Source organism: Pteropus medius, unplaced genomic scaffold (genome assembly GCF_902729225.1).
Source record: "Pteropus medius unplaced genomic scaffold, Ma_sr-lr_union100, whole genome shotgun sequence".
Taxonomy (NCBI): Eukaryota; Metazoa; Chordata; class Mammalia; order Chiroptera; family Pteropodidae; genus Pteropus; species Pteropus medius.
In genome coordinates, this window is record NW_024344378.1 from 47,193,763 (window position 1) to 47,207,821 (window position 14,059).

The 14,059-nt window shown below is 49.9% G+C and overlaps 1 protein-coding gene across 15 annotated transcripts in view; it reads right to left on the minus strand.

Annotated features, from left to right (window-relative positions):
* Positions 1 to 2,544: 2,544 nt before the first annotated feature.
* Positions 2,545 to 14,059, minus strand: part of CAMK2G (calcium/calmodulin dependent protein kinase II gamma) — a 53,256-nt gene continuing 41,741 nt past the window's right edge. For 5 of the 15 annotated variants that reach the window (XM_039872121.1, XM_039872124.1, XM_039872125.1 and 2 more), the window contains 8 exons: positions 13,711 to 13,779; positions 12,493 to 12,537; positions 10,977 to 11,025; positions 9,205 to 9,318; positions 7,147 to 7,222; positions 6,705 to 6,799; positions 4,999 to 5,243; positions 2,545 to 4,538 (listed from right to left, as the gene is read on the minus strand). In XM_039872121.1, coding sequence (XP_039728055.1) covers positions 5,011 to 5,243; positions 6,705 to 6,799; positions 7,147 to 7,222; positions 9,205 to 9,318; positions 10,977 to 11,025; positions 12,493 to 12,537; positions 13,711 to 13,779 — 681 coding nt within the window. In that variant the 3' untranslated portion in view covers positions 2,545 to 4,538; positions 4,999 to 5,010. Of the gene's footprint in view, positions 4,539 to 4,998; positions 5,244 to 6,704; positions 6,800 to 7,146; positions 7,223 to 9,204; positions 9,319 to 10,976; positions 11,026 to 12,492; positions 12,538 to 13,710; positions 13,780 to 14,059 lie in introns of those variants that run through there. The other 10 variants (XM_039872130.1, XM_039872126.1, XM_039872128.1 and 7 more) reach the window with 5 other exon arrangements.

The window sequence follows — 14,059 nt, forward strand, 5'->3', positions numbered from 1 at the left end:
AGATATCAGTTAAGAGGAAACTCATGAGTCTGTTAATCTTCCTCATCAATCAAACCCAACTTCACAGGCTAACAGCACTAACGAACATGCAGTCAGGTGGACACTATGGTGGGGGAATTCAAGAGCGAAGAGAAATGGTGCTAGCTAATGATTCTATTAGCTTCCAAACCCAGAACCTGCGGACTCTCTTTTTCATTGCTTATGAAAAATTACTCATCCTCTGCCTTTCACCTCACTTGTGCCAGTGTCAGGAGAGATGATAAAAACATAACCCAAGAGCAGGCCACATCACTGGGACCTGAGAAAAGCCAGAGAGCTGAGTCCAGAGTCTCTCTCCCTATCCACTCCAGTTCTCCTTCCTAACTTAGCCTAAGTGGTACTATTCTCTCATCCATAAACAGCTCAGTAGAGTCCTGAGCTAGCCTGGAGAGACATGAGGAATTGAGTCCTGTTACAAAAACAGAGCAAACCGAGTGGGGCTGGATGACAGAAAGCAACAGGAGCTTAAGTCATATCCAAACAATAAAAGAGAGGAATAAGGTCAGTGTGATCAGAAAAGTTTTACTGAGACCTAATTTTGGAGCCCTTTTTTCTTATATAGACTGCTTCTAAAAGCTTTAGTGTTGCTCTCTCCACCTTAGCCACTCCTAGTAAGGCCAGTGGCTGGCAATTCCTCTCTACCATCCACCTCCAGACATACACATCTTAGGGGTGATTAGGCAGGGACAGGGTCCTTCAGAATTGAGAGAGATGATTTAAGAACAGTTCAGCTTTGGCCTGGGCAAAACTAATTGACATGAAAAGAGAATTGGGAAAGAACCAAAATGGTGAAAGGGGTGAACTCTAAGAATTAGAGGAAACTCTGGTGAAAACAATGGTGAGAAGTCACTGAAAGGGAAGTGGATATTGGGGATGTATTAAGTATTGTAGTTAACATTTATTGAGAGCTTACTCTCTGCCATTCTTTTAAGAGCTTTCCATATATTTAATGCTCACACTAGCCCTAAGAGGTAGGTAAGAGGTAGATACTATTATTATCTCCATTTTCCAAGAGTAATTTGGGGTCCAGAGAAGCTTAGTAACTTGCCCAGGATCACACAGCTGTCATAGGAGGAACTGGGATTCAGTCAGACGAGTCTGACTGAAGAGCCCATGCTCTTAACCACTGCATTTTAGCTTCATACCTAGAAGCAGCAGCAATATTTTGAGATGGGGTGCCGGGGGTGCTATCTGGAAGTAGGAACACAGGTGAGGTGGGCTGCTGTATGTGTGTGCAGCAGCGTGAAGTTTCTGAGGGAGAAAACCAAAGGAGTCATCCAGGCCTGGGCTGGAAAAAAGTGATAGGGACTCAGGGAGGCGGGAGTGTGGGCTCCGTGCTGGGAGATAAGCGGATGCTGTGAGAGGAGGAGGTACAGAGTGGCGACACCGGAATGCGGGGCTGGCACACCAACTTACGGATGAAGGGACGCTGCTGAGGGGATATATGAAGTCACAGGTGGATATGGAAAGAGCGCTGGATGTGGAGCATTAAAGGGAAGGGGCAAGGAGAGCTCTGAGGAGAGTCTGGGGAGACATCGAGACGCGCATTGGGCTAGGAGAGCCCACAGGGGAGGAGGAGCCCCATGATGAGGGGGCAAGCTGAGGGGAGTGAGGCCACTATGAGGGAGGCAAGTAGAAGGGACGCGGGGCGAGGGGAGCGCAGGGCCGCGCTGAGGAGCCGCCCAGGACGACCCCGCGGGTGGTATGGTGCCAACAGACGGGAGGAACTGCAGGCGACCCTGTCTGTGGGGTATCCTCAGGGGCAGCTCACCCGGCGGACTGGGCGGCGTCCCCGCTGTCCCCGGACTCCGCCTTGTGCCGGGGCCGCCCGGCTTCCCTGCTGTCCGGGCCTCGGGCCTCGTCGCGGCAGCTCCGCCATCTCCCAGCGAACGCTCTGCCGCAGCCGGGGCCAACCACCGCTCCCACCGGGGGGAAGCGGCGCGCTGCCGCTCGCGGCGTCTGCTCTGGTCTCCGCCGCCTCCGGACAGGGCAGCCGCGCCGCCCAAGTGCCAGGCAGTCGGACTGTCCTCTGCAGCGCTCAGCCGAGCCTCGGCCTCACAGACAGCGAGCTCTGCGGCCCAGCCGCAGAGGCGCACCCCTTCCTCCCTGCGGGGTGGCACAGTCTGAAGAGCGTCGGGCGCCGCAGCTCCCGAAGAAGGGGCGGGGCAAGGGTGCGGGCTCGTCCACTCAGCCCCGCGGAGGGGGAGCTGGGACGGCCCACTGAGGGGTGGAGGGGGCGGCCTTTGGCGCGTACGGGGGACTTAGGGCGGGGCGATAACCCTAAAGGCCCACCATCCAAGGTCCCCAGATCCTTCCTTCCCACCCCCAACTCGCCTTAGCAGCCCGGCGGACTGGTTGGAAGTTAATGAATTTATAAGGAAGTTTCATCCCAAAATGAGCCCAAAGGGAGTTGGGGAAGGTAGATCTCTCCATCCGAAGCCTTGCAACTCAGGCTGCTAAAATCTAAGCCTCTGGTCACAATCCTCCAACAGCAGTAACACAATGGACGGTTTAAAGGTTATTTTATTAAATATCTTCAGTTCAAGGTTTCATTGTAACAAAGCTATGAAGGATCTACCAACATTCAGAACAAACACTATTTTTAAATTATTTCTATGTCATCATGCAAAAATTCTGCATCAAATGCCTTCCATTTCCTGGTTAAAAGGTGATTTTTTTTTTTTTTAATAGTCTACTGTCTATAGATGCTGACATTAGCCCCAGAAGAGAAATAAGAATGCTAAGAAGTGGGGCTGGAGCAGCCATATGAAGCTATGGGTCTTAATGAACTCTAAGACCATTTGTCTCCAAGCCAGCAAAACCAAACCCTGTGGTGATGGTGTCTGTGTGCTGGTACTGCAGGCTTCAGGGCAGGAAAGGCCTAGGGCCCAGGGGCTGGGGCATGCATGAAGTGCTCCCAGGAGCCTGGCTAAACCCCAAGCACCAGCACCTGTGAGTCTGCTCTCTTCTCAGCTGGCTCCAAGGTGAACCTGTAGCTTTGCCTCCTGAAGGTAGTCCAGGGAGCTGGGATCTACCCACCTTTCTCCCTAATAGTGCAGATATTTGTGCAGATAAGCTTGCACAGTTGTTTGGGGGAAACCAAGACTATGACCAATCGCTCCTCCGTATCTTCTCTGCCATCTGCTTATAGATCTTTCCCCTCTGAAATGGAACTCCTTGAGCACAGAGAGGGACAATGAATGCAAAGAGCTTTGGCTCTGGACACCTCTATTGGATACATGCAGGTGGTGGTGGGGGTGATGCCCATGCAGATTGTCCAGCAGTAAGTCTATACTTCAGTTGGTCAGTAAAGAGGCCTCTTTAAAGAGGACACTTCTTGCCAAAGCAGTCAGGTCAATCTCAAAGACAGGAAAAAGAGATGGACGTGCAGCAAGGGAATAGTAGGAAGGGAGGCAGCCCTGAGGGCAGCCTGAATGCATAGAGACAACCATCAACTCAATCCCGCTGCCTCACTCCTCCCATCCCACAGGGGCACTTGGCAGAGGGCCCAGGCCCAGATGAGGGTCAGCATGGGGACCACCACCATGAAAAGGCAAGACAAAGATGGTCCAAATCAGCACAGAAACAGAACTGCCAAAGGCAGCAAGGGGAGCCCTGACCAGGGTCTGGCTCTCTCCTTGCTAAGTTATAAGAAAACAAACACGAAGCAAAGCGGCAACCCTTTCCCCTTCCCCACTGCAGGGATTAGGCCTTAATATCAGGGCCCACGTGCATTGTGCATCCTATAGAAATGGATGAGTAAGTGAGTACATGTCAGACTAACACGAGGTTTCTCATCGGCTTCGTAGCGGACACACTTCTGCAGCACCAATTCTCTTCCCTTCTACACTAAATGGAACAGTACAGCAACATCTGGGCCCTCAGTCCTCAGGCCACTGCTTCTCAGCTGCCTCCACAGCAGTCTGGGAGCTCTGTGTTCTCTCCCAAGTAGGTCTGATGGCCACGATGTTCTCATCAGCCTTATTCTAGGTGCCTAAGCAAATTCTGAAGAAGTCCATTCCTAGACCTGGGACAGGCAGGCCACTCAAGAGCTGCAATCACATCACAGCCCTAAAGCTCTGTCAGAGTTCTTGCCTGGTCCCCCGAGTCTGTGGAGGCCAGAGGCCAAGTTCACCTCTTCAAGGCTGGTGGGTGAGCCCGCTGCTCATGCCAGAATAGGCATCACACAAACTCCTCCTGCCTTCTTGCCAGCCCAAGGGCTATCGGTGGTTTTAAAACGCATCATGGTATGGATTCCATTTTTTTTAAACAATCCTTTTTTCTTTTTTTTTTCCTTAAATGTAAAAAACACCTCGGTACAGCAGAGACAGACACGAAGGGCGGGCGGGAGGGCTGCATGCAGGGGCGTGCATTGGCTGCTGCCGCTTTGTAATTTAATTGTTTTAAACCTCAAACGAACAGGACTGCCGCTGTCACTCAGGCCCTCCAGAGCCACTGGCTGCGAAGGTTCGACCTCCAGCTGGGATCTCCTAATGCCCCTGTCAAACAGGATAGATGTGGTAACAGAACAGAGAACAATAAACACACAGATGAGTTCCAGGGACTTAAACACATTACACACATGGCCAAGTCTGCCCGAGAAGGTGGAGGATGGGGAAGAAGCTAGTTATTTAAATACAATGCCTCACATTTGCTGAACACTTACTAAATGCTTTACTTATAAATATCTTATTTAATTCTAACAACTTAATGAGATAGGTACCACTCTTTCCCTCTTTCTGACAACTGAGGAAATTGAGGCTTAGGGAAAGGATGTAACCTTCCACCCAATTTGGAATCCTAGAGCTTGACCCAGGTCTGTCTGATTTCAAAGCTTAAGTTATTACAACCACATTGTCCAGCCCTTGCCATTCCTCTGGGATGGCCCATATCTCCTCCCCCGCAATGCCACCTCTCAACCACCTGTCCCAGCCCATTCCCACCCCCCACCATGTGCACCTGTGGCTGAGCTCACTGCAGCGGTGCAGCAGGGGCCCCTGAGCAGTGATAGTGGACATTGAGCCACTTGCCATCCCGGCGGTGCCAGACCCGAGTCTCCTCCGACTGGCTGGTGCGAGGCCGGCCCTGCCCATCGATGTACTGAGTGAGGCGGATGTAGGCGATGCAAGCTGCGTCCTCTCCGATCACATGGACATGTGGGTTCAGGATGGTGGTGTGAATGGGCTTGCTGTTCTTGGATAAGACTGCAGGGGGCAGGGCAGGGTGGGGTAGGTAGGAGGGCATCAGGCCTGGGCACCAGCATTTTCCTCCCAGCCTGCACTTCTAAGTCTCACCCTCTCTCCAGGAACCATTCTGGGAGTCTCTAAGTCCCCCATGCACCTTTCAGAGGTCAGGAAACCCCATCACATTAGTCTTGGTTATCCAAAAGGAAGAGAAAGGTGGGGAACAATGGTAATAGCAGCTATTATTTTAATCAGACATTGTGCTGGGGTTTTATATGCATTCCTTGGTCGATATTATTTTCTTCATTATAAGATAAGGAGATAGGCTCAAGGAAGTTAAGTGATTTGCCCAAATCATATAACATTTGAACTCAGGACCATCTGATTCTCAACTCTGATCTTTTTACTCTGCCGGGCTGCTGTTTAGATTTCATAAAGGTTGGCTTGTCCTTAATTAGGGCTTCAGAGCAAAATCAAGAACTTAAAATATTCAAAATTGATTTGTGATTAAAAAAAAAAATCCAAAGTTAAAATAGAATCATTAAACAAGCTCAGGATATTCCTAGCGTTTCCAGGGTCCTCTGTGGGAAAGCCAAAAGAAGTTGGATTGCCATTATCAGCAAAAACTGAATTGTGTTATTTTTATTGAGATTCACATCTTAGTTCAATTCAAATATTAGACAAGGGTTACATGAAACCTTTCCTAGAGCTTCCATAAACTCTGGAATTGCTTCTGGCTACAAGAATTACTCAGCCTAGGGTTTACATTTGCAGCTGAGACATGGGGAGGATGGTAGTTAGTAGAGAAAACAATGACAAAATAAAATTCAGGGCAAGATGGGGAAGATCCAGGATAAAGTGGGAAGGAAGAGAAAAAAAATAAGACGGCAAGGGCCTTAGAGAGTAGAGAGGAAGATGGGAAGAGGTAGTGATTCAGATTCTTATCTCTTGGGACTTTCACAAACTGTCCAGTGTACAACCCCCAGCCAGGACTCCTGTCTCCCTCGATATTTAGGAGGATCCCTACCCATAACTTCCGATTTCACAAACCATCAACAGTGCCCTGTTACTGGCTTGCATATTCTTATCCTGGTATTAATTTCCTCTATTGTGAAATTTACAGACACAGAGCTTCATTATTATTTGTTGATATCATCTCAACCTCATTTCAAATGGTTTCCAATTATCTTGGAAAGAAGTGAGGCTTAAAGAAGTACATTGATCTTGATTATGGCAACTGGCACTGCCATGAAACAGCTGCAGAATGAAGGAGCACACAGGGCTCTGGAGCAAGGCCTTCAAAGGTGCCATTTAAGAACATCCTCAGGGCACAAGGAGGGTGCAGACCAGCACACAGACCAGAGTGCAGCAGGTAGGTCGAATAAAGGAAAAGCAGGTAAGTAGGAAGAGAGGGTGAGTGGGGACAGAGGCAAAGGGGTGAAGGGGCAGGCAGGAGTATATCAGCAGCACGAACCCACTCACGATTCTCAAAGTAAAACTTATGGAAATCCATTCCCTCCACGAGGTTACCAAGAGCCTCAGGCTCAAAGGAAGTGAGGCCTGGATCGCAAATCTTCCTGCAAGAAAAGAAAAAGTAGCTTGTCAGTCTTCTACGGGAACTACTTGTATTTCTTCCTCATCAGTTGTGTCTGTCCTGTAGCAGGTTAGCTGTGGACTAGGCCTGACAAGATGGCTAAGATCTTAGGGGCCTACCTGCCGAGCTTAGCCCTGCCCTTTCAGCCCATGGGCTGAATCAATCAATGGGGTCTCTACCTGGAAGGGCTCCCAAACTAGGAGCCTGGTGTTTTACTCAGACACTGTGCCCAAGACTCAGCCTTTCCTTTTCCCAGGGTCCCAGCTGCTTTTTATGAGGAAGGAAACGCCTTGAGAAACTTGGGTCTCAAGGAAATAGGTCTCTACTCACGTGTAAGCCTCAAAGTCTCCATTGTTGATGGCCTCAATCAGTTGTTCTGTGATCTTAATGATCTCCTGTTTTCGCACTGTGGGGGAAAAAATCCAGCAATTTACCTGAGTGGGACTGGGAAGCTCCCAAGTGACACAGAACCCTCCCCTATCCTTCGAGAATTCCCTGTGATCTCTTTGACAAAGGCGTCCCTCTTCTCTGTCTTTAAGGCCCTTTCTAGGAAGAGTGAGCCTATCTTTCTCTCCATGCCCCCTGTTGTCGGTAGAGCTAACCAACCCCCTTTTCCTGAAGCCCACTTTTTAGTTATGGTTCTCTGGCCTTTGTCTCCCTCTCCATCAACAACCAGGATACAGAAAACACTCTTGTTTTTAACAGCTGAGGAGCCTCACACATCATAAATGCCCTGCCCAGAGTCTGTGTATCCCATCCCCAGCAGGTTCAGCTTCTCTAACAAGCATCTCCCAATAAGGCTGTTTCCACCACCCACTTATGTTTCTCACCTGAAGGGGCTCAGTCAGGTCTCAATTACCACCCCCACATCTCCCCACCCCGCTCCCACTCAGTAGTCCAGAACCTAGCCCTGGGCAACAGCCAGCCTGGGAATAGAATCTAGCCAGGGATGAGGGCTTCAAAAGGATGAACAGAGTCCTATGATGGATGCTTAATTCTCTTCACCCTGCTCATCTCCTCCACAGGGCTTTTCTGAGTTAAAGGATCTTGGAACTATAAACACTCTTTTTAAACAGAGCCCTCACCAGAGAGACAGCTCTGTTTACCCTGGACAAGATTTGGAGAAGCTCTAAATCTCATTCCAGCTCTCATGCCAGGATGTGTCCCTTAAAAAAACTAAGACAAGGCTCAGACCAACAGGCAGGCAGAATTGGTGCCCTCAGAGCCCCCCACCTCCACCCTATCCCAAGCCAAGGGACTGCTGGTGACAACCTGCACTCATGGGCAGCTCACTTACAGGGAGCGCCACTATTAGCAGAGGGTGCTGCCAGGGTAAGGGTAGGCTCTGGCTAACACTGACCAGAAACCTGGGCTGGCCCGGGCCACAAGCCTTTCCTCACAGGAGTGAGAGGCTGCAAGACAAATGTGAACATTAGAACAACACAGCCCAGAGGCACAGCCGGGAGAGGGCAGTGTGGCCAAAGGTACAGCCGGGAGAGGGCCCCAGAGCCATCAGCACCTTCGGGGGGCAGCCCCAGGTGGGTAAGCAGCAGGTTAGGGGAACCAACGAGCTCTATCCACTTTCTAGAGGCAAGCAGGCATGTGTATACATACACGCCCTCTCCAACCCCACCAAATCCATTTGCAGGACCTGACTGGGGCCCTATGGGTGAAGAAGATTGTGTTTAGAAACTCCAAAAGGATAGATGGTAGGAGGAAAAGCAACAGACAAAGGCATAATCTACACAGACACAACAAAAAATAGAAATATGAACTACCATTAACTCAGCAAGGCATCATATCAAAACATTCTACTATCTCATTTATTTTTCATAGCAATGCTCTAAAGTATGGGCCATTTTATTGCCACTTTACAGCTTAGGAAACTGAAGCAGTGGGAGGTTTAATCTACTTCACACATTTTTGAAGGTAGGGTAGCTGAAATTCAAATTCAGGTCTGTCTCACCCAAGCCCCATGTTCTTAATATGACATGCCGAGCCTCAGGAAACACATCCCAACACGGTTTCTGGGCTACTGCACTTTCGCTATCAGCCCGGCTCCCACCACCTGTGACCTGACTTCTGACTCGGCGGTTCTTCCTAGCTTGGTGTTGAGGCAAGGCCCACTGCACATCTCAGTGGCTTTCTACTTCTTCCCACCATGGCTGTTCTTCCACCCACTCTTCTTTATGTCTTTCGGTCCTGGTCTCAGGACCCTCTGCCTGGTTAACAGCACCTCCAATCAGCTTCCCCACCCAGCAGAGGCCGAGCTCCCAAAGCTTACTCAGATGGACAGCTGGGCTGGGCTGACAGCTCTGGGGGCATCCCTGAGGGGCTTCAGGACGAGCCGGGGAGACAGAAGCCAGATTGTGCCTCCCTCACACTTACTGGCTGAGGAGCAGAGAGAAGGCTGGGGCTGCATGCCTGCAGAGGGAGCTGTTCTGTCCCGGGAGCTCCGTCCTTCAGGCACCGAGCTGCCATTCCCAGTGCGGAGCGGGGCAGCTAGCCAGCCAGGGCAGGGCAGGGCAAGGCAGAGCAGCCAAAACAAACAGAACAAGGCAGGTGAGCGAGCAAGCCGGACAGGACCCGAGCCCGTGGCCCTGCAGAGCCGGGGCAAGGCAACGCCTCGGGCTGCTGTGGACACTGGACCACATCCCACGCCGCCACCTCTATCAGAGAGGCCTCCCAGCCAAGAGCCCCAGGGAGATGCACAGACCTGGGCTTGTGGCTTCTAGAGGAGCCTTCAAACAGCCTGTACAAGGACTCCTTCTCCTGGGAAAGATGTTCTAGGGGGCTAGGCTACAAGGTCAAGAGCCCAGCAGTGAAGGATCCACGTACTCTGCCAGCATCAACAGAACTGAACTGATCTGACCTTAATCTCAACAGCCCTGAGCGACTGACTGTTCTTTACTGCCTTACACATTTATGCTATTTTGGGGGTTCTCAAAAGTTTGGTGCCCCCTTATTGCTCCTGGGCATGTTCTCTCAGCTCTGTCCTGCAACATTCCTCCATCTTTTCTGAGCCTGCCCCAAGGTCACTTAACTGAAGGTAAAGGGAGCAATTCCAGGAGGCCAAACCAAAGAGCAGCACAGAGTCTGCCTGGCTGTCTTGTTCCCATTGTTTAGTCTGAATACCACCCCCTGGGGAAGGCCCTTTTCTGACCTCTTAATTAAAGGCTCTGTTCACGCTCTCTCTTTACTTTGTGCCATTTTCTCCACAGCACTTATCACTACTGGATTTTATCTTATTTATTTGGTTTTTGGTTTTATTATCTGCCTCCCCCACACCTGTGGAGAGGGATTTTAGTCTTGACACTTCTGTAAACCAGAGCCATGGATGGTTTAGGGCTCGATAAATATTTGCTACTGGTAGTGAAAAGGAGACAAGGTTACTGAGGGCATAAAGGGTGAGGCCATGGAGAATGCTCTCTGGGGTATGACGATACTCTTGCTTGTTTTTCTAGCCACCGTTTTAAACTTCCTAAGTCATGAAGGAAAATTTTATTATTATAATCCCCAATTTACAGATAAGGAAACTGAGATGCAGAGCAGTAGAGTGTTACGTCTTCCCACACCCCCTGGCACTCTGGCCAGGCCCAAGCTTAGGCTGGTGGTCCTCACAGGATCACTGGGACACAGCCAAATGTGACTCAGACTCCATCATTCATGCCAAGGCTTTGTGACGAAAGTGACCAACTCATCCCAATGTGCCTAGGAATGATCCAGTTTTAAAACTGAAAGTTCCACATCCTGGCAATCACTTCAATCCTGGGAAAATTGAGATAACTGGTCACTCTACTAATGACTCGTGACATTTGTGGGCTACTTCTACAGGGACTCAAGATGTCCCTGTTCTAGAATGTCACATCATTATGAGCAACAGTTTTCTGAGCCCTGGCCCCGGATAGGTTCAGGAAAAGTTCTAGTTCAGCTATTCCGGTCTTGGGGTCAAAGAAAGAAGAGATGCCTCTTGCCCAACCTAGTAACAACAGACAGGGGTCTCGTGTCCTGGCCATGTAAAGTAGCTTTATGCCAAGCCCTCTCTTGGGGTATAGGGAGACATCAATCTCAGTTCTGGGGGCAGACAATGCAGGTCTTCCACTGGAGCCAAGGTACCTGGGACACTGCTGGGTCCCTTCCCACCAAGGGCCGGCACCTACCTTTGAGGTCTTCATCTTCTGTGGTGGTGTTACAGCTCTCCGTGGAACCCTGTAGTCCAAAAAGAACATGTTCGTTTATATAATTAGGCCCTTGGAAACCAGAGGAACCATGCAGAAAAGCAGAGTATGTGCTCCTACAAGAGGTTCAAGGAGGAATCATGGAAAGTTCTATTTTTACCCTTGCCCTCTTACTCTTACAAAACTCTGGATTCCCAAACATTCTCCCTAATCTTCCTCAACTCAGTAAATGGTACCATCAATGCCATTATTTGGGCGAAAACCTAGAGTCTTCTCCTAAGTTTGATCCCAGGTTGATTCTACTCTTTCTCTCTTTCCCTCAAAAATCTATGCAATCTAAAATCAAATCTGTAGTTCTACCACCAAAATAAATACCATTTTACCCCCTCTCTTCAAATGCATAGCTATAACCTGAGTCCAAGCTACCAATATCTGGCACATGAATTGCTACAATCACTTTCTGATCTCCCTGCTTCTGCATTTGTCTACTTCCTAAAATTCTTGCCTATAACATGGCCAGAGTGGTTTTTCAAAGGATAATCAGACTACATTACTTCCCAGTTGAGAACTTCCAATAGCTTCTTATTGCTGCTGGAATAAAATGTAAACTCCTAAAAGTCCTATATAGCAGTCCCTAACTGCTTCGCCAATCTCATCACCCTCCTGCCACCCTAGACCCCTGCTCTCCGCCCTTGCTCATCTCACTCTTAGGTGTTTGATTTCTTCTATTTCTTCATTCCGGATACATATCGAGCTCCTGCCCTTGAGGTTCCCTCTGTGTAGAGCGCTGTGCCCCAGAGTCTGCCTGGCTGTCTTGTTCCCATTGTTTAGTTTGAATACCACCCCCTGGGGAAGGCCCTTCTCTGACCCCGTAACTAAAGGCCCTGTTCACACTCTCTTTGTGCCATTTTCTCCATAGTGCTTATCACTACTGGATTTTATCTTATTTATTTGGTTTTTGGTTTTATTATTTGTCTCCCCCACAGCTGTGAAGAAGGATTTTAGTCTTGTCACTTCTGTAAACCAGAGCCATGGATGGTTTAGGGCTCGATAAATATTTGCTACGGGTAGTGAAAAGGAGACAAGGTTATTGAGGGCATAAAGGGTGAGGCCATGGAGAATGCTCTCTGGGGTATGACAATACTCTTGCCTCTGTTTTTCTAGCTGTTTACTCTCATTTAAACTTCCTAAGTCATGAAGGAAAATTTTATTATTATTATCCTCAATTAGAGTGTCTTGTCTAGTGGCCCAGGGCCAAAATTCAAACCCAGGCCTGTCTGAATATAGGGCCTGAGCTCAGAATCACTAAGGTACAGTGCCCTTCCTGGGAATGGAGCAACAAGCGGGCACACACTACCCCGAGCCTAGACTCTGCAAACACCTTGGTCTCAAGTTGTAGCCTGTAGGCTGCCAACGTCAGGACCCTCAGACCCTGTGACCCAGCCTGCTTGTTTCCTGTTGCCATGGAAATCAGGAGACAGGCTCAGGATCCACTCACCTTGATCCCATCTGTAGCATTGTGTACCACGGTGGTTTGTGGCTCCTGTGAGAGAAGATGAAAATTACTCTCCTGACCTAGGGACAGAACTTATAGCTCTGCCCTAAGGGACTCCACTCCTACCCCAGTACCTTCAGAGACCCTATGATGACCACTGAGGCTGGCCCACCAGCTATTCTCAAAAGTCAAAATGTCTTAAATCAGCTGGGTCCCAGGTAGCTGGGAAGCCCCAGACTTAGGGACAGCACTGGCTGGTGAAAGGCCTGGCACTTAATGGAAGCGGGTACCAGGGAAGCTGAGAAGATGAGGGCCTCTGTCCCTTATTCCTGCTAGTTCTGAGTTTTTTTTTTCTCTACAAGACAAGTACACTGAAGAAGCTATAGGGCCAAAGGCACAGGCTGGGCCCCACCAACAGTGTTCATCAAGGGGTATACAGGAAGCAGGAACACAGGGAGAGTGGACTAAGGTCTCCTAGAAAGACCCAGGATGCCCCCTCAGTAAGCTGAGCCCAGAGAGGTGCCTGCTTCACCTACCTCTGCCTTCCCCAGAGTTCCTGTCCCTACATCACCATGTCAGGTGGCATGAGGGTCCACAGGAAGTAGAAGGGGTAGCAGATAAAATTACCTCTCCTTCTTTCCTAGTCATCCCCCCTGCTAACTCTCTCGTTAGCCGTCACTAGCAGGAGGAGCTCTGAGAGCACACAGCACCCTTTGGACAAGCCCAGAGAGAACTCAGACAGCACGAAGAGCATAGGGTTCTTCAGAAACCCAGAGATCAGCACCATCCAGAGGTGATGGACCCCAGCCCTCCTTCTTGTTTATGGCTTTGCAGAGGAAAGGCTAAGGCAGGTTTCACAAGGAGGCCTCCAAGAACTGACATACAGATTCCAAGAAAGCTCCTACTCTCTCCTTTTATAAGAAACTCACCTTCCCGGCCCCCACAGCAGACCCACTGGGGGCCCAGCCTGGGGCTGAGCACCCTGATCACTCTTCCCCCCAATAGCGAAAGGAGCGGGAGCAGCAGTTCTGCCATGCAGGAAGAAGCATGGTCAAGCGGGCAATGAGGGGGAAGGGGCCTACAGGGCAGTACACAAAGCAGCCTGCTCAATAGGGATCGAGAAAGGAAAAGGGCCAAGGAGGCCTGGGAAGGAGGGCAAGAAGAGGAAGCGGGAAGGAGCAGGAAGCAGGCAGGGGCAGAGAAGCTGTAGTCAGGAGGTACCATGGCCGTCTGCAAGGGCGCGGGATCTTGGGCTGGGCTTACGAGACTGTTTTTGTTGTTGCTCTGTGGCTGAGACAAGAAAACAGATGGTTTAGTTCCTCTAGAGTCACCAAAGCAGCTCAGATTCGACTCCCAGACCTCCCTTTCCCCCTGGCCTGGCCTGGCCTGGAGGAGCTAGGCCTAAGGTGGCCTCCATAACACTATGTGGATGGGAGCAATGGTTGGAGAGATGACTGGAGGAGGGGAGTATTTGCAGGGGTCCAGAGACCTAGCTCTGGAGGTATCCTCAAGGTGGGACCAGCCCAAAGACTTGTTTTAAAGCATCTCTCCAGAAATCTCTGCTTATGCC